The 20,794-nt window shown below is 26.2% G+C and overlaps 1 protein-coding gene across 2 annotated transcripts in view; it reads right to left on the bottom strand.

Annotated features, from left to right (window-relative positions):
- Positions 1-20,794, bottom strand: part of LOC129916452 (complexin) — a 251,962-nt gene that overhangs the window by 79,806 nt on the left and 151,362 nt on the right. The window contains exon 1 of one of the 2 annotated variants that reach the window (XM_055996429.1): positions 17,904-18,235. The exons of the other annotated variant lie outside the window; for it this stretch is intronic. Within the exon in view, the coding sequence (XP_055852404.1) occupies positions 17,904-17,916 (13 nt within the window). The 5' untranslated portion in view covers positions 17,917-18,235. Of the gene's footprint in view, positions 1-17,903; positions 18,236-20,794 lie in introns of those variants that run through there. 2 annotated transcript variants of the gene reach the window in all.

The following is a 20,794-nucleotide window of genomic DNA, read 5'->3' as shown; positions in this document are numbered from 1 at the left end:
AAATCAGAGCTCTTTATATTAATGGGAAGGTCCTCCGCTTCGCAATTTTCCATTTTTACATCAAGCTTCTACGAAAAAAAAAATAATTTTTTTTATTAATTGACTTTTTAGCAAATTTTTTTTACATATTCTTGTAGAAATTTGAACGCTCTCCACTTATACACTTTTTTCAATTATCTAACCGTTTAGTAGATATTTGAATTTCAAAAATTGAGAAAATCTTTAAAAACTCGTTTTTTGTTCTTAATTTTGTAACAAATTGAAAAATTATAACATTCAAACGCGCATGACATATTTTTGTAGGAAACAAATTGCTCCACAAAAAAGGTCTTGGTAACTTTTTTCATTAATCTAACCATTCTTAAGATATTCGAGGTCAAAGTTTAAAAAAAAATTATAAAAAAAAATTTTTAATTTTAAAAATTTTCCAATTCACTGAAATTTCATTATTTTTAAATTAACAAGATAAATTCTTTTAGGGGTTTAAACGTTCAACAAAAAAGTCCTTACCATCAAATTGATTGCTTTAACCGTTTAGAAAATAATCGTAATCGAAAAAACAAATTTCGATTTTTTTGACCCAACCTAATAAGTACCCATGTAAAGAATATTTAAATTTAGCAAACTTATTTTTTTTTTTATTTTTAGTCTTGTAAGTCAAATTATTTTAACTTGATGAAAATTGGATGATATGTCAATGGATATTATATTATTTAATTTTATAGACAAACTACAGCATGAAGTGAATCCGACAAAAAATAAGGGTCCAAGCAATTTTCCTACATATTTTGAGGTTTAAATTTGTGTTCAGTTTTGTTTCAGATTTTAAGTTCAGAACTAAAGGCAAGAAATGCCATCCTGGAAGCTAAATTAAATTTTTTTGTTTTTGTATTGTTAACCATTCACATTTCAGGTTTGATTTTGTATGTCTTGACAAAAATGGTAAAACATTATAATATCTGTATTGATTTTATGTTTCAAAGATCTCAAAAGATTTTTTGTAAAATTTCTCAGTTAATCAAATTTTGGAGTTTCATCCACACTTCTTTTTAAAGCCAGACTTACTTCTGGTAACTTTTTTATGAGCAAAATCAAATTCTTTCGAGTTTATTTCAACATTTTATTAATAAATATCGTTTAAATTTAAGATAAACCAAGGAAAAACAAAACATTTTCAAAATTAGGAAAAATATCCAAAAATGGTATAAAAAGCTTTTTTTTTTCAAAATTTAACTTTTTTTGAAAACTTTTAATTTTTCCTTGGTTTATCTTAAATTTAAACGATATTTATCAATAAAATGTTTAAATAAACTCGAAAGAATTTGATTTTGCTCATAAAAAAGTCACCAGAAGTAAGTCATTTAGACCTGCAGAAATATGGTGTTTTATTCCATCTCAAAAGTTCAAACCCTCACAACAGAAAAACTGCTTGATGAATAAGTCTGAAACTTTGCATATTAGTTTCAGGTATGTTAAGCTTCAATAATTAAGCCTCAGTTTATTATTATCACCCATAGAAATTAAATAGCGGTACGTTTTCTAAAAAACTACAAAAATGCCTATTTTGATAGCTTTTCTAAATTAATCTCAAAAATAAGAAAATATTTTGTTAAACAAAGCAAACTTAATTTCTTTGTAGATAATTGAATGAAGTTTTCAAAAGTGTCCTTGAATATTCTCTACAGTGATCCGTTGTTGAGATATTGATAGTCAAAGTCAAAAGGATGGTTTTTGGTTTGATGACTGATATTGCAGTCTAAAAAAAATCGTAGAAGTTTGAAACAAAATGAATCTTAAAGCCAAATAAATAGCTTTTCTAAAAATAAAAATCATTTTATCAGAAAAAATTTTCCCACTTTCTTAAGAGAAAAGTAAAAACAAAAAAAATTGGAAAATTTTGGTTTTTGAACAGTTCTAACGATTTAGCTATTTTACCGTTAAAAAGAAAATATTTTAACATTAAACCCTAAGACTAGAAGAATAGAGTTTTCACATGCTTTTTATTTTGTCATGATGCAATCATATTTTACTGAGATACAGCCTATCGAAAATCACTAAAAAAATTACAATTTTTTTTTTTGTTCGCTTAATTTTTTGGGCTAGTGTATTTTCTAGTCTTTGTGAGATTAACGCAAATATAATATAAATATACTAAATATATAACAGAGAGATGTGCTGACTTGCCTTCGCAACTAGAAACATACAAGAACATTTCAAGAAAACACTCCGACGATTTTTTTTTTTAAATATATCGATTATTATTTATTAAAACAAAATTTTATTTTTATATTTTATTTTTTGATCGTTTTTTTTAGACAGTAGGTTTCCGGAAGATATCGTACTCTTTCTTTCAATTGGCGGTCCTTTCTTTTTTGAAATTTTTCAATTCTGTTCTATTTTCGAGTCTTTTCAATTAATTTTTTAACTTTGTCCGAAAAATTGTTGATTTTCAACAAATATATTTGCACTTGCACAGTTATACGAGGCAAGAGATAATTTTTACTGAAATTTGAAAGAAGAGCACTTTTTTCACAAAAATAAAAGTAGAAATTGATATTTTTCGACTAACTTTTATTTTTTGTTTGCAAAAAAAAAAAATGGCATATTTCAAAAAAGAATCGAATTTTTTTTCCTGGGTATTGGTTTTCTCAAAATTGTATTTCATTTAAAACACAAAAGAACACGAATCTGAAAACAAAAAAAAAAACAAAAAAAAGGGAACTTATTCTTTAAAAAAAAAAACGGATGATAAAAATTTTATACAAATTTAGAAGAGTGTACAATTTTTATAAGAATTTTTAAGGAAACAGTTTTTATAGAAACTGATCTCAACAAAATTGGTTTAAAATTTTGCCGTCAAGTTTTGTTGTTTTTGTGAAAAAAATAATTTTACTAGCTTTCTCAAAAACTGTTTCAAGAATTTAAATTAACTTTTTTACTTCCAATTAAATCTTATAAAAGAAATATTACATAAGTTGTTTTTTGTGAATTCTTGCTAAATATTAATTTTTTTTTTCTGTTGATATTTTTAATTTTAATTTTGAATATTTTTTTTTTTTTATTAAGAATTTAATTTTTTATCCAAATTTAATAAAGGGCAATATTTCGGTCAACTATTCTTCGAATCCTTAATTTTGGATTCAGTTTAAGTTTTAATTGCATTTTTTTGCACTTTTATCAATAAAACACTTTTTCACGTGATCACAATCAAAGACAATAATATTTAAATAAATTATAAGAAATTCACTACCTTCTTTCGGTGAAATCATCCGTTTGCAAAATAATGAACCGAGTAACTAAAAAACTAAATAAAACCTAAAATAATGATATCCTGGTGATGGGAAAAAAGCAGCTATGTCATATAGCCAATTTTCTTATTCTAATTTACCTATACCCATCATCCTTATTTACTAATTAATTCAAAAAATGCAAAAACTCTACCATCTATGAGTGCCTTATTAGTTTGTCCACAACCAACACACACACACACACAAACATACACACAAATATATATTGTGTGTAGAAAGTTAGGTAAGAATTATAGAGAGCTGCTAGATAGGAGGTAAGGTAGGTATAAGTTTGGGGATAATGGATATCCTTGTGTTTTTCTTGTTCTCTTTTTCTATACTGTACTCTATACTGAATACTGTCTGATAGCTTTACGGGAAACTTTTTAATTAATTTATAGGTAATATGAAAACAAAAGTTTTTTTAAAATCAATAAATGTCCTTTCTACGAGAGAATATAGAGAATATTATAGTGGTGCGATCGAACAAACCGTGTCGACCATCATCATCAATATAATATGACGATGGACTTCAAGGAGCTTATAGAGTACAGTGTGTGTATGTGTATTATAACAACGTCACTGTGTGACTATATTCGATGAAGAAAAGTTCATATTTAAAACAGTAATTACTATATCAAAGGCATCAAACGGTATTATAAAAGTAATTGACATCTGAGCAGGATCTATAACGAAGGCAACGACATAGATGGAGCTAAGTTCGTCAAGTCACTTTGTATCGTGGTATATCGTAAATTTACTCAAAACTTACTACTAAACATTGTTTGTGTGTGTGTATTGGTGTTTGCGTGATGTGTATCGTATTTATGAAAAGGATGTCATATCGGCGTCGTCCTTTGGGATATGTCCTCCGTCAGTCAGTGGTAATTGGAAGGAAATAAAATTGAAGATTACCAAGCAAATCGTATTAAGATATTATTTTCCTGGTATAAATGAAAGTCTATACAAAGTATCTGTGTCTGTGTTTTATATGTCTTCCTATCTCGAGTATTTTTACATGGAGTTCGCCTCACCTCGCCCCCTGAGAGAATTGATATCTTTACACGAACACGAAAGTGAGAATATAAGTGAATTTATGCCTTGAATATAAGGAATATATTGAGTCTCTCTCTATAAAATCACTTTCCCAAGAGATAGGGTTTTCAATTATTTACAGATTTTGCAGCCTTGGTAAAGCTATCCTTGTACAAAGTTTTTTTTTTTTTTTTTTTTTTGAATATTTCTTTCTTAAATTCACTTGGTGTTGAAAGTTTTTTTTTGTTTTTTCTTTAATATGTTTTCTCCTGAGGCTTTGTGTAAACGGAAATTTAATATTATAACGTCCGGTTTTTGTTTATAAGGACGAAAGAAGAAAAAAAATAATTGGCAAAATGTAAAAAGAAAAAATCTAGAAAAATAGACAAAAAGTGTATAAAAGTTGGTGTATAAAAAAATAAAAAAGTTTTAAATTGCGCTTTTTTACATTTTTACATGGTTAGCTTAATGGTAATGATCCTGACGGCTTTTTAGAGATAATTGAAAGAATATTAAATTTTTGTTTTGGCAAAGAAAAAATTGATTTTTCCTGGTTTACTTTATCTCGAAATAATAATAATTTTTAACACCATTTTGAACCACATTGAAGACACTGCTGCTTTGTTTTCATACAAAAAAAGGATGCAAGTTTTAATTGCTAGTTTTTGGCAAGGAGAGTGCAATAAATAAAAGTTTTTCTATTTAGATAAAAACTTTATGTAGGTACATTCATAATATATCGAATTAAGTTTTGTATTTATTTTCAAACTTTTAAGGAAGGCACGTGTATGTTATTTTTTTAGAAAGTTTTGAAGTTATTAATTGGTTTGAATGTGGATTATTGGGTTGAAAATTAGTTAAGCTATAATTAATACTAGTAAATAATACTTGACTTTAAAGAGTAGGTAACTTAAAGAATTTGTTTTTTTTTGTATTTGCATCCTTATAATTACAAAATTCAAGAGCGAACGATATAGTACCTTAATTAGTAAAAAGCTTGTTTTGGATGTTGAATCTTTTGATGAACAAAATCTTCAAAAGCGAACTTTTTTCAGACCAACGATTGGATGGATTCTTACTCTTATTTTGTAATTATATTTGTAATTATTATTTTAATATTTAAAGGATTTCAAACTCATTGTGGCACGTGGTAATACAGTACCAATTTTCTATAAATTATTTTTGTAAATGTTTTATTTGTAAAAAAAAAAACATTTATTTTTTATTCCATATAAATAAGGACCACTCTAACCTGCATTGAATCGTTACTGTAAAAACCAACAAATTTCATGCAAAATTATTTTGTAAGTCTTTATTATATTTCTTATAAAATAAAATAAAATAAAATAAAATAAAATAAAATAAAATAAAATAAAATAAAATTAAATAAAATAAAATAAAATAAAATAAAATAAAATAAAATAAAATAAAATAAAATAAAATAAAATAAAATAAAATAAAATAAAATAAAATAAAATAAAATAAAATAAAATAAAATAAAATAAAATAAAATAAAATAAAATAAAATAAAATAAAATAAAATAAAATAAAATAAAATAAAATAAAATAAAATAAAATAAAATAAAATAAAATAAAATAAAATAAAATAAAATAAAATAAAATAAAATAAAATAAAATAAAATAAAATAAAATAAAATAAAATAAAATAAAATAAAATAAAATAAAATTAAATAAAATTAAATAAAATAAAATAAAATAAAATAAAATAAAATAAAATAGAATAAAATAAAATAAAATAAAATAAAATAAAATAAAATAAAATAAAATAAAATAAAATAAAATAAAATAAAATAAAATAAAATAAAATAAAATAAAATAAAATAAAATAAAATAAAATAAAATAAAATAAAATAAAATAAAATAAAATAAAATAAAATATTAAATAAAATGCACGACTGTTTCACACGAACTTGCTTTTAGAGTTTAAGTTGCTAGAATTTTTGGAACTTTTTATATAGAAATTTACCTAGTATCTAAATGTAATTGCATTGTAGGCATATAAAACAAATTTAAAGAAAAACACATAAAAAACACGTTTTTCAAAGGAATAAAACAACATATGAAATAAAATTGCCCTCCAAAACAAGAATGCAATTTCACTTGTTGTATTAAGATTCATATTTAGAGCCGTATTTTTGAAATTAATTTGTAGTAAATAATTTTTTGGAAAAAATGTTTTAAAATAAAATTGGTATGCCATCTTTTAGAAATTACTAATCAACATCTAAAACCGAAATTTCAAAAAAATCCAATGTCCGATTTTGGAAAATTTGATTTTTCAAAAAATAAAAATTTTTCAAAAGTTTCTTTAAAAATCCAAAAATTAATTTTTTCAAAATGTTATTTTTGATTTATATTTAAAATTATACAAAATTGCTGTTCGACAACAAGTTTCGTTGAAATAGAATTAGTAGTTTCGGAGAACAAATTTTCATGATATTTTTATCAAAATATGTATATGTCAAAAACTGGCTCTGGATTCCAAATCAACATACGAAAATCCATGGAAAATGTATGGTTCGGTTATTTTTTTTACAGACTTGTGCTACTTTACGATCAGATCGACATGTTAATACAAAATGTTTTAAAAATCACTAAAAAAAATTATTTTGAAATAAGAAAAGAAAAAATTTAAAAATAATTCTTAAAACAAATGTTTCTTTAGATTAAAAAAAAAAATCTTTCGTTTTTGACTTCTCAATAAAGTATTGCTCAAACTTAAATTAATTTTTTGAAAAAAAAACTACAACAACAATTTATGACCTGAGAACAAATATGTGCGACTCAATCTTAAATTATAGAGGTGAACACGAAATCAATTTAGTTGAAAGTAAAAATTTCATTCCGGTGAAATTTTCGTGCCAAAAAAAATATTTCAGTTTGAAAAACTTTCCAAATGAATCTCCCGAAAGGAAAGACTTTTTTTTGCAACTTCGGTTTGTTAGAAAAAACATGGCTTTCTTTCCAGTTTGTCCGTGATATTTAAATAGAGTATTGAAAAATGTAGCTCAAAATTATTGTATTAGAGATCGATATAACATTGTCATTACACTGGTTCACTGGATTTTTTCTATTCCAAAACGTTCCTGATAAAATGGTAAAATTTTCTTGTTGGTACTAGCTTAGCAATAATTAATTATTAATTTCAAAGCCCGGCCACTTGGCTAGAAACATTTAGAAAATGGTTTTTTTCTTCATTATTTAATCACTTTTATTGGAGAACCAACTAAATATTTTGTTTTTGTTACTAAAAACTTACCATTTTAATATAAAAACTTTTTTTTTCAAATATATAAATCACTGTTACTCTCTTACCTGAAACGAAAAAAAAAAAGGAAAATGAATTATTAGTATGAATTTTTATTAAGAATAAGAAATTAGGTTTAAATAAGTAGAATAATTATATAAGTTTTAAAAATATTTCAATATTTTATTTTTGTTTCCGTTCATTTAAACATTATGAAATTAATGCTTAAAAGAGCTTTAAATATTTTAAATGACCACTTTAAATTCCCAAAAATATAATACGAGGGTGGCATGTATTTTATTTTCTATTTTTCAATTAGCTTAACAAAAGATTTAAATTTATACCCACATAAATTTCAAAATCAAAATCCTTGTCTATTTAACAATTAAAAATAAATTGATGAATAATAAATAAATCACACAAAAAAAAAAAACACAATATAATTTATAAAATTCTTTAGAATCTAGCCTCAATTTCCAAAATAACATACTATTCAAATTAATAATTATGTGTGAAATGCATAAAAGATTAAAAACCACAAACGAATTTATTTTAAAATAATACATATTACGAATTTAAATGCAATAATCTAAATGATTGAATTATTTGTTTTATGTTTTGTTTTAATACTTTTTGTGTGGTTAGCCATTATTGTATAGAGATAAATTTAAATTTTTTGATTTTGAAACCATTGTGGGATCAATTATATTGTTTTTAATACTATTTGAAAACCTATTCAAAGTTTCCTAATAGAATGTTTATTGTCTATTAAATTTCAACACTCGAAAAATGCTATAAATTTTGATAATGCTTGAAGTTGAAGAGAGAATTAGCAAATTATTCATTCTCATTTTAACAAATCTCTTTGTTAACTCTTCCTTAAATGTAACATGTTATTCAACATTATTAACGTCTCTGATACCTATAGGAAATCATAATTTATTTTTTTTTTTACGAGAAATAAAAACTTTTTTTTCCCATTTTATGCATATAAGTGGAAGTTGTTGCAAAAGTTTTTAAGCTTCAATTTAGGATTTATTACATTTTTCGTAACATTTTTTACGACTTTTATCATCAAACTTCGGAAATATTTTAATGAATCTACAAATTCCTATGAATGTGTTTTAAAATGAAATATTCTACAATTTTTGCTGTTATTTTTTTTTTTTCTACACCAACCCAATTTGAAAATCCTTAAATAAAAAAACTTTTTTTTAACTTTCGCTCTAAAAAAGATGAAAAACGAATAAACATTTATTTTAACAACCATCTGCTTTTCAGATGTATTATACACACACCATCACACAAACTATATGTGTTAGTACAGTCAATGCATGCGATGACCCGAATTCTAGTGAAAAAGAACCAAAAATGTATTCAACCAAAAATATATAACCTAATTGGCCCCTGGCCCTCTTCAAACTAAGCACCATTACCTGTCCATTTTGTTTCCATAAAAAAATATATGAAAAAAAAATATAAAATAAATCGGACCTCGTTTCTGAACTTTTCATTCAAATTTTATTTTTTTTTTGTATGCTTTTTAACTCCTGATGACGAAAATAACACACAAAAAAAAAATATAATAATTTTGCACCTTTATGTTGGTCATCATAAATGTCCTTCAAAATTGTTATACATTATATAGATTTTGTGTGGTACAGGGGGGTGTATGTGTACTTTTTATTTTTCTTTCAAAAGGATTTTTCATTTTGTTGCCATTCAATTTGTTTCAAAAATAATATTTCGGTCACAAAAAAAAAATAAAATTGTTTCGTATGAAATATTTTAATAGGTTTGAATATTAAAAGAGTAATTGGTTGTCAAACAAAATAAAAAAAACCCTGAGGTTTAACAATAATAAAATGTATACATAAAAATATTTTATGTAAACTTTGATGGTAATTGGATATCATTAATGTTTATTTGAGTGGCAGATATTATAAAATTTAAACATATCAAGTTGATGTACGAGCATTAAAATAAATCTATGACTTAAACGTTTTTGACATTAGATTGAAAGAAGGAGCAATTTATTGCATATTTTTAATTTAGCTATTCGTTTGGATTAATTTCATATGACCCACACACTCCAAAAACTTGAAATGTAACGGCCTAGTATTAATAAAAGTTGAATGTTGACAATTACTAGAAAGCGTGTCATATACATATCTCGGGATGTAATAAAATTCTGATGCACGTATTTGCTCTAATACTAAAAGTGGCTCTCATTTTCAAAATTTTTAAGGATTTTATGAAAAAATTTATTTTTTTAAGAAATTTCATAAGAAAGGTAAGAAAATTGCAAAATTTATTTTTATAATTACTAAAACCTCACTGTTAATTATTTTGGCAAAAAAAAACTGAGTTATTAGAAAAAAAAAATATTTTTTAAATAAAAATGATTTTTGAAATTTTTCAAAAAAAAAGTTCTAATGTTTTACAGAAGAACCTCGAAGAAATAAATTATGCTAAAAAATGCACAAAAATCAAAGATAGGTAAGTTAAGTACCTATTGAAATTTTTGGTTAAATATGTTTGTTGGAAAAAAATCAAGCTCGTAAATATAAAACCTCGTTAAAACAGTTAGTCCTCGGTATAAATTACCCCATTTATTTCAAAATATTATAAAACGTACTATGTACTGCAACGTTAAAATGACATCTAGCTAGTAGCAAATTTTTGCTGGACAATACCGTAAAAAATAAAAGGAAGAATGATTAAGAACAAAAGAACTACGAAGGAAAGGCAAACAAGTGATTTGAAAGATGTTTTTTTTTTTTTGTTTTCAGTGCACTATATTTTTAAAAACAGTTTCTTATCGATTTTGAAACACACCCTAGGAAAATTAAAAAAATTTTTTAAATCTAAACATGTTTTTTTTTAAACTTTGTAATGTTGTATTAAAATCGAATAGAAAAATGCAGAAATGCAGATATTATGTAAAATAGAGCGTTGTTCTAGGAATTCATGAGAGGTATGAAGTTTCTGTGCACGAAGTAGCAAAAAATTTCTTTCAAAAATTAAATAAAAATCAATATGTTAATATCCAATCCAAAACGAACAGAAGTAATTCAGTGCAAAAAAAATGGAAAAAACCACTTCGTAGAAGGAAACATTGGATTACAAAGCAAAAATAAGTCTAAGACCGTTTTTTTGATGATGTACAGTCGTCGGCATTGATTCAAGCCTTCGATTAATTTGAAAAACAATCTGTGTTGAGCTACAGGATAGGTAAAAAAAATATTTTCGTCAAGCTCAGTTAAGAAAAGGCTCTTGAAAGATGGAATTAGAGCACTCAAGTTGGTGCTGTAACCGAGTTTTTCAAATAGATCTGAAAAACACTATTCCATTGGGTTCAGCTGCATCTTATTTGAACTAAAAACATATTGAACAATTTTATCATTTCTAAAATTCGAAGTTTAAGCTGTATGATGGAGATGTAAGGATTCTTTTCCGAAGAGATCCACAGGAAAAAGTGAATTATGGATGTCTTCCAAAAGTGCTGGTGTAAGTCTGAGATGCTTCTTTTTATGAAAAAAAAAAAAAAAAATATATTAGCCTTCTCCTTCTCCAAATCAATTTCAATTCAGAAGTTTACTTATGGGTTCTGGAAAATGTGTTAGAGCCTTTTGCACTGCAGATTTTTGGTGAGAATTGAAGATTCATTTTTTTACAGGTCAGTGTTCCTTGAGGTTTCATAAAAATGACTGACTTTTTTCAAACTATAAATTTTTTAAGAGCACATAATATTATGGAAGTTTATAAGAAACAAACATGCTTTATAAAATGTGCTGAATTCTAGAAAAATGATTTAGAAAAAAAACTACCCGAATTCGATCGAAGTCTCAGAAACTTGTTGCTAAAGATCTACAATATATTGAGTTCAAACGATTATTCCAGTGAACGAGACAATAAATGGGTTTGGAAAAAATTTATTGGAAGAATTATTTTCGTGCTAATGAAGTCTTCTCCTTTAAGCAGTTTAGTATGAAGCCATTTTTTGTTTATATGAAAATATGAATTCAAAAATCTTTATTTAAAAGAAAATTTGTAAGGACCTACGAAATGAACAATCCCTTTACCTAAAATATGACAGTGATTAGGATTAAAAAAATATTTATCATGAAATGAGATTACAGTGGAGTAGGTTTCTACTTCGAAGTGATTACATGTGTTAAAAAGGCTTGTATCAGAAATTCAATTACATCAGTACTCAGAAATTGATAATGTAGCTTGTTATAGAATTATTATGTATTCATTCTTTACTAACAGATTGTAGCAGCCTACGGCACTGGTAACCCTTTTTTTAAGTAGCAATCCATTTTTTAAAATATAACTTTTACTCAAAATAATTGTAAAATACATGAAATAAGATTAATTTGGAGCTTATTGATAAAAATTTTAAAATGTATAATATTTTGTTTTTCGAAAACAAAATTCTCAAAGCCATTTCGAAGAATTCTAAAAAACACATTTTATTTTCTCTACATCGATGTATCAAGTTAGTCTGTTCGAATACTCAAAGTTTTTTATGCATAAATTTCATAAATTATGTTTATTCATATGAAAGCATAATAAATAACTTTTATCTATGGAATTTTTAGGGTTTATTTTTCTTTTGAAAATAATTTGATTTATTTTATTTTATATTTTAAAAATAAATAAACATTCCTTAAAAAAATAAAAAAATGATCAAAAAAAAATATTTTTCTTCTGGTACACTTAACAAAGAGTATTCAATTTTAACAAAAAACAAAATACTCTTGACATTATTATGATTCAATTCATAGGAAAAAAAAATTACCCTCTATTCTTATTTGTATCCCTTAAAAACAAAAATCAATATATTCTTATATCTTTCACATATTCACCGTTTTCCAAAATAAAAATAAAAAAAAAAGTTCAATGTCTATTTTTGTCAAGTTAATAATATCATTTCATGTCAATGTGTAAAGCTTGAACAAACAAAAACAAAAATATAAAAAGGGTTAAAAAACAAAGCCATTGTTATAGATCTGCCTACCCCCAATCATCACATACATATTCTCGCTTTCAACAACCCCTATTCCCAGAAAGTGGATAGGTAGGGCAGGTACTTACATGTCGCTTACAGAAACCATTATGTTGTATATTTTGTGATGTGATTTACCAACAGGCCTAGATATTTTCTCTAGATCCTCCTATGTATATAACTTGTATAATATAATAGTATTTGCTTTTTCAGATGTGTGATATCGAGTGTTATAAATGACAAAATTGAGAAAAATATATTATTTTTTTTTAAAGTTCGTTTTTTTGAAACGAAAAAAAAAATAAAATCATATCTCTGTGAGAGGTGTGGATGTGATTGAAAAGTAGAAAGATATACAAGTACCCTACCTCTACCCATTTTGTTATGAGGATTGAGGATGAATTGAATTGAATTGAGTATCTACTTAAAAGTTCGTGTGCGACTCTTAACCTAGATTCATGTAAGCTTTGCTTTACTTGATTTGATTTTTTTGGGGATAAAAAAATAACATGACTTAGATTTAGACACAAAGCACACGTTTGTATATTTTATTTTTAGGACATGATGAGAGGAGGAACACTGATTTTAAAAAAATCAAGAAAATGTTGACAAACTCAAGTGAAAAATTGAAAAACGTTGAAATTGTTCATATATTTTTATTTATTTTTTTTTTTTTTTTCGAAATCTATTGTTTTTGTCGCTTGTTTTGGCAGCCCTACTTGATCATGCTTAAGTGTTTGACTATTTTTGTGATTCAATTTTATGTTATAATCAGATATTGCTGCCAAAATATATTCGTAAAAGTTGTCCATATCGTCTAGTAATAAAATTTAAAAAAAAAAGGTTACGTATACACCACAGTGAACCATCAAAATGAATAAACAGACCACCATTGTGGCGAAAATTATTTCTTTTGATATTTCACTCAATTTAAAATTGCTTTTTTATTCGATATCTTTAAAAGCCTCATACAATAAACAATTGACGGTGTTTGTTTTCTATCATTTTAGGAACTGAAGTACATTAAATTTGTAAAAGTTGAAATTTTAATTTATTTTGCTTTTGCGAATCAAGCATTTTTTCAAGGATTTTTTTAGTGTTTTTTTTTTTTTGTCAAGAGAATAAAAAAATAAAACTCAGCCATGGTCATTAAATTCAAGTCTCGAAATACTCACATTTTTTTTATATATATATATAAAACACATTCATTGTTAAAAACCATTCATGTGTAGGATGAGTGGTACTTTGGGAATTCATTCGCATTTTTATACACAAAACAACTCAATTTTGTGACTTTTATGTAAACATATTTATTTATGTAGGTTAGCGTGTGAATGCATGTGATGTTTGTTGTTGAATTTTATTGTTTAAATAAAAATATATATGTATATTCAAGGATAATGTTTATTTATTCAATCGTTGTACTGTAACATTATACCAATACCATATACATTTGGGTATTTAAATTTAAATGTTTTATATATTTTAGTCAAGTTGCGAAAGCGATGCAACTGAACAGTTTTTTTTTAATTTTCTTTTTTGTATGGAAACATAAATGCAATCAATTCATTCAATAGGTGTATTAACACCAAATAGTTTGAAAAAAATGACAATGGACTTGCGAGAAAAATTTTCATGTATAAATTGGTGTGAAAAAGGAGTTTAAACTAAATAATTTATAAACAAAGTGTTCATATAAAAGCAAAATTTATGATTATTTTTTTTAAAGCTCGTAAATTCTAAAACTTCATCCAATGTTCAAAACTCATATTGAGTTAAAAAGAAATTTTAGATTTCTTTTCAAATAGAAGAAGGTTTTTCATTTCAGGAACATAGCAAATTTTTCGTAGAAATAATTGAAAAATGTCACAGTATTAACTCTTTGATCTAAACAAAAGTCCAAAATAAAAAAACGTTGAGTTTAAAAAAGGGTGTCTTGATATTACAGAAAACAATTAAAGTAATAATAGTTTGCAAATTTCAGTGATATTTTGGTATACGTAGACCTTTCTCAATTTTAAGGGACATGCTCAGCTCAGATTTAATACAAATAATTTTCAAAGTAAGTTTATTTTAAATGGTCGCTACCAACCAAAAAAAAATCCTTATTGGGTTTATTTAACTTATTTGTGCATAGATTCTATAATTATTATAATCCTTAAATTGGTTTAAAATGTTTAATTTTTGTGTTCTTTTATTTAAACAGAATTCAAAAAATAATAATTTCGAATGCAACCTGCTTATTTGAGATGCTTTTCTGTATTATTTCTGTTTAATTTTGAAAGTTTAAAACAAAAACCAAACTAATATTTTTATTAAATTAATGCTTCGTTAAAGATAAACAGTATTAATATCTTTTTTTGGCTATTAAATAATTTAAAATAAATCTAATTAAAGATCGTCTAGGGAAAAATTTTACCAAAACCGAAAAATGGTAAAAAAATGTCAACGTTATTGTTAACTTTTTTTTTGGAAAAACCCTAAACTTAAGCAAAGCAAATTTAAAAATCTTGTAAAAATGAAATGTCTAGTACATATTTGTTATTTAAACTTTAAATATTCATAAAAAAAACTAAAAGATATATATTGCATAAATCAATTTAATTTTTGTTTTCGATTACTAAAAACAATTTTCAAATTAAATTTTTTTAACAGTGTAATTTTCTTCCGACTTATTTTCTTCTGACTAAAATTGCATGCGCAAAGAAAATGTGTGTAGTACATTTGATTCTTAAGAAAAATACTGGTACATATTTTAACAGCGAAAATCCGCTGCAAGTCCTGAAACTGTAAGAATTTGGTATCTTCAAATCCCAATGAAACAATTATTTCGCTGATGAACTAATTTGAACAATGTTATAATGAAAATGAAAATATTTGAGTTTAAATCTGCGATACAAATCAATGCCAACAGCACTTTTTATTCATTTAATAGAACAATTTAGCTTTCTTCGAGGAAAATATCAAATTAACAAGAATGTTTAAAGAAAAATTGAAGGTTTGGAATAAATTCAATTTTTGATTTAAAAAAACTTTCAGCATGTGGATATTTTATCTCGAATTTCAGGATTTTGAAGGTGGAATAATTCAATAAGAGACTTTTAACTATGGATTATATTGTTTAAGACTGAATTTTTTTTTTTTGTAAATTGTATGAAAATCATTTTTTCAAAAATGATATACCTATATCATAAATTGTATAACTCGAAATCATTAATATTCCACAACATAAAACTCAATAAAAATCGTAGTTCTTGTTTAAACCATTTTTTTTTTGAAAATGGTTCAAAATGGATTTTACTGGTCTGCAATGATAAATTGGTTTTTGGATAGTTTTGAAGTTGAAATACATCACCGTTTAATTTATTTTTGCAAAACTACTCATGTAATAAGCCATATTTTACCGTCAAAATATATATTTTTTTATTTCTCTCCAAATTAATTTTTCTCTCACGGATTTTGGAAATTGAAATTTTAGATATTTAGATCTTAATGGTTACATGACTTACATGTTTATTTTTGATGAAAATACTAATTTGAAACATCTGAATTTCATTGAAACTTAGTTTTTTGGACTTTGATAAGTTAAGCTCAAAAACTAGACTTGATATAGATTTTGGAATTCAGTATATTAAAGTCAATTAACATCACATAACAAAGTTTTTGATCCCAATTTTGTTTTATATTTATTTTGCCGACCAGTGTTCTTAGAGAAAAATGACTAGTCTTCTAATTTTCTTTCACCTCCTTATTTAAAAATCTTATTTTCATTAATATTAACTATATAATAATTATAAACAAATTTTAACCCTTTCAAAACCGAATTCGATCAAAGTGTTTATCGAATAAAATAATGTAACAGCGTATTTAATCTAAAGTGCAAAATTTACTACTGCTTACTTGTCCTTAACTAAAATTTCAATGCAACTCCAAAAGTTTATAAGGGATTAAAGGCTAAAAATTTTTAACAAAAATGACAACATCAATAAAGTTAAATTTCGGTTTTCAAAGTCTAGTTCTCAGAACTCTAGAAAATAATATAAGTTTAAAACTTAGTATAGCGGTCAGTAGCTTTGGAATGGTTTTTATATTAATAAATAAACAATAAACTGTTCCTAAGTTAATGTTTTGCTTGTTAATGTGTAAAATATATGCATTTTACACTCTGTTTTGTTTAGATCTGGGAAAGTTACCAATGTCTTATGTCTCGAAAATTTTGCATTTACCTAATTATTTTTGAAATTGAGTTGAATTATGTTAAATGCATCAATCTATTTTATGGGTTTTCTGCTCTTTTTAATGATAATAAAATTTAAACAAGCCCCTATATTCACATTCAATAATTGTGTCCTCGTATACAAAAAAAAAAAAAACTCTTAAGAAGCCATGTTTATAACGACATAAATATTTAATGCTTAAAAGTTCAAACATTTTTTCCTTCTACTGCCACACACGTACGTCATGTACCCTTCTCTACTACACACACAAACACAAAAAATAAAGTAAAATCAAGTTCAACCCCTTTTCGAATAAGTGAAAAACGAAGCAAAAAAAAACAACACACAGAATGTGCACGTGGTTTGACCTTTGATATTTGACCTACTAAACGATGACCTAGTGACAACGATTTTTTTTTAAATTCTTCCTTCTTTACAAAAATGAAGGATCTTCATAAAAATAAAATTCTCACATTAATCAATTATATTGTCATCATCATAAAAAATCACACTAAAAGCACGTGGATATCGATTGAAATTTTTTTTTTTATTGAGACAACGTAATTTTTTTTTTCTGTTTCCTTCACTTAACACATCTGATGCGAGAAAAAAACACAGTCACACACAGTGAAAAAAAAAACAGTATACACCAACTACCCCATCCCTTTCAGGCAGTCACGTTTTACAAATCGACCGCAATTTCGTCATCGATGTCCGTCGTAGTTGTGTTTGAAAAAAAATTCAAACAAAAAAAAAAAATCCATGTTCAAAACATATGTTTACGTAATTCGACCAGAAAATAATTCACAACACTTTTCAAAAACTATTTGGAAAAACTTAAAAAAATTCACAAAAACTGTTTTTCAAAAACTAGAAACGAAAGAAAAACACTTAAAACCTTATAAAAAGTCCTAAAAATATCACATCAACAACACTGTCTACCATATGGCAGGATTCAAAAAAGGATACTTTTTTTCAAAAATATTGTATATTGAAATATTTTTTAAAATTAATTTTTAATTTTTTTTTTCAAAATATTAAAAATTTTTTGTTAACAACAAATAAAATTTATCATACCGTACCAATGAAATTCATATTCCGTTGGCGCTTTCACTTAATACTAGCTCGCCAAGAAGTCCGTCTTGATATGAAGGTTCGAAGGCAAATGTATTTCAAAAAATTTCGAAGAGCTTGTTGGTTCTCAGTAGAAGACCACACTTGCACTGACGCACTTTGTGCACTGAACTAGAATCCATCCTGGCCCGAATGTCGTGCTCTAGGTTCGAAGTAGAGCCGAACAACAACACCACCTTCTGTACCATAGCAATGCCACAAACCAACCAACAACCAACAACACGACGTAGGTAGTGTTGTTGTATAGACGACGACCGTACTAGTATACTACTACTATATTACTGTTGTTGGTTCGTTGATGATGTTCTAACAACTTGTTTTTATTTATTTTTTTTTTTTTTTTATTTAACGTTGATATTTTCTCGTCCTGTAAGAAAGTCCTGGCGTGCGTCGTCGTCAACTTCAGTGGGACAAGTCGATTTTGTTGCCTTTCGTGAGACTTAACTAACCCAAAAACTCTGGAAACTCGTCAATGATATGGGCTATAATTCAATGAGGGTATATATTTTTTTTTTTGTATATGTCCCAAGTTTCTTCCTTATTGCGTTTATAAGGATCTTAAATGGACCAACACGGCTGGCACGACGACAAGCGCGGATGTAAAAACGATGTTTCGGAGTAAAGCTTTTACACGAGAGTAGGAGTTTTCATTACTCCTAGCGGGGTTTTTATATTATTTCACAGTTCAGCGATGAGAATCCTTTTTTACACACTTTTTGCTTCCGGATGGAGAAAAATGAGAGTGGGCCACCAAGAGGGTGTGAAATGTGCGGGAAAGTGTCCTTAATAGAAATCAGTGTGTAAAAACTGCGAGATAGATGGGATTCCTTGAGGTTTAAGGGAGTAAAAAGAATATTGGGATTCGTTCTTACGCGTGTTACAGGGAATGAGAGCGTGCGGTACAAAAATTTAGAACGGGATTGCGCGTGAGAGACACAAATTATAATTTTGAGAGTTTGAGGACAAGCGCATGAATACTAAAAAAAAAAAAGATTGTGTCTTGTGTTTGGGGAGGGGAGGGGAATGGTGGTTGCAAACATAATGCAGAGGCATTCGGCCTTAATTTAAAGATTTTCCCACATCACATCGCAACTATAAAGAACATACAATTTGAAACTTATTAATGCGCAGAAGCTTGCCAAATTGAAGCTTTCCCAATCAAATTAACATTATTCTCTCACGTTAGGATATTTTTGTATGTTGTTGGTTGATTTTTATCTGCGCAATAGCAAGAGCAATGGTGCCAACATTTGAAAGCAAAAACATAACATTTGTCATTATTTCTCAGAAATTGGAGAAGTGTTTTTGAAAAGGGGAAGCTTTGTTCATTTTGCTTGTTACCCCAGTTTACTATTTTTTATGGATATAATATACCTTTTCTCAACCATCTTGAGATTAAAATTCCAAATGAATTCATTCACAGAGAATTAGAAAGAGAGTGACAAAGTGAGAAAGAGAAAGGTTAACAAGAGAAAAGACAAAAGAATACAACAAAAAAAATAATATAGAATTAGAAAGAGATTTTCCGCTCTGTAAACTTTCAATAGGACATCATCTCCATTTTCCAACAACTTTTTTGTACATAAGGAAGTTTGAGAAGCATACTTCGGCTGTCATCCATATCCCTGGTGCTTCCTTTTATAATGGTCCTTGTCCTTTTTAACCTAATCACATGATGTACTTGGTGATTATTTTCCCACAGCCATGCATCTGTCAGATTCATACACCAACTTATATAAATATATATATTTAGTACTCTATAAATATATGTGTGTATGTTTGGCTAAAAATAAAGGACTAAGGAATATCTTAACTTCCTGCTTTTGGACTAACTCTCTGAACTGAAGTCTTTTTATTTATTTTTTTTTTTCTATTTTCTTGGCACGACTGACTTAGAGAAGTTTATACGCATTGTGAAATTTATATGTTTGTATATGTGTAAGTAAGAAATATGTGAGCATGGAAAGGCTTTCAATTTATGACCATTAATATAGAGCCCACATTGTCATACGGACGGATTGTCAGTATAGACGATTAAAAATAAGCAGGATTGTTATATTAATTTTATTTAGTGGCATTTTATTTTTATTCATTTAATTTTTTTTTAATTCAGTTTGTTCAATACCACTTTTGGAAGGGTTTTTAAAAAATACCAACCATTTTTTTTATATATATATAGTCAAAATTACAAAATTAGAGTAAAATTGTTTAATTAATAGTGAAAAAGTAAAAATGTAACAAAACACATGTTAAGATAAAATGGCAACTATACGATGCTATTCTAGTAGTGAATCTTTGTTTATTTTTACTTGCGATATAGGTACTATAGGGCAAGTTTAGGATTCGTAAAAAAAATCGAACTCGAGATAACAATTTTACATGACATTGATGGATGATGGATGCCAAAAAAGTGGGTCTGGCAATTCTGTCTGTCTGTCTGTAGGAACCTCGAGCTACAGCCTAAACTACTGGAGCTATTTTCTTCAAACTTGGTAGTTAACAGTTTTGGGTGATTCCCTAGAGGATGAATTGAAATTTTTTTTTTAGGACCAAAACTAACGGTACCTATCATATAACGGAAATAGAAAAGTTAAGTTTTTTTTTCAAAAACTGCTCTAACGATTTTGATTCAAATTTTTGTGTGTAGTGAAACACATAAAAGCTTTCGTAGTAATTAAAAAAAAAATATTTTTTGTACTTAACTGTACCTGCCATAGAACGGTTTAATGATTTATGAATTTCTCGTAAATGACAAAACATATTTCGACTACAATTTTAATACGGAAACGTTTAAACAATAATTATTTAAAAAAGCTTAATTTTTTTTCAAAAACATCTT

The sequence above is a fragment of the Episyrphus balteatus genome, chromosome 3 (assembly GCF_945859705.1).
Source record: "Episyrphus balteatus chromosome 3, idEpiBalt1.1, whole genome shotgun sequence".
Taxonomy (NCBI): domain Eukaryota; kingdom Metazoa; phylum Arthropoda; class Insecta; order Diptera; family Syrphidae; genus Episyrphus; species Episyrphus balteatus.
The sequence above is the reverse complement of the archived record's forward strand: the minus strand, read 5'-3'. Positions and strand labels throughout refer to the sequence as shown.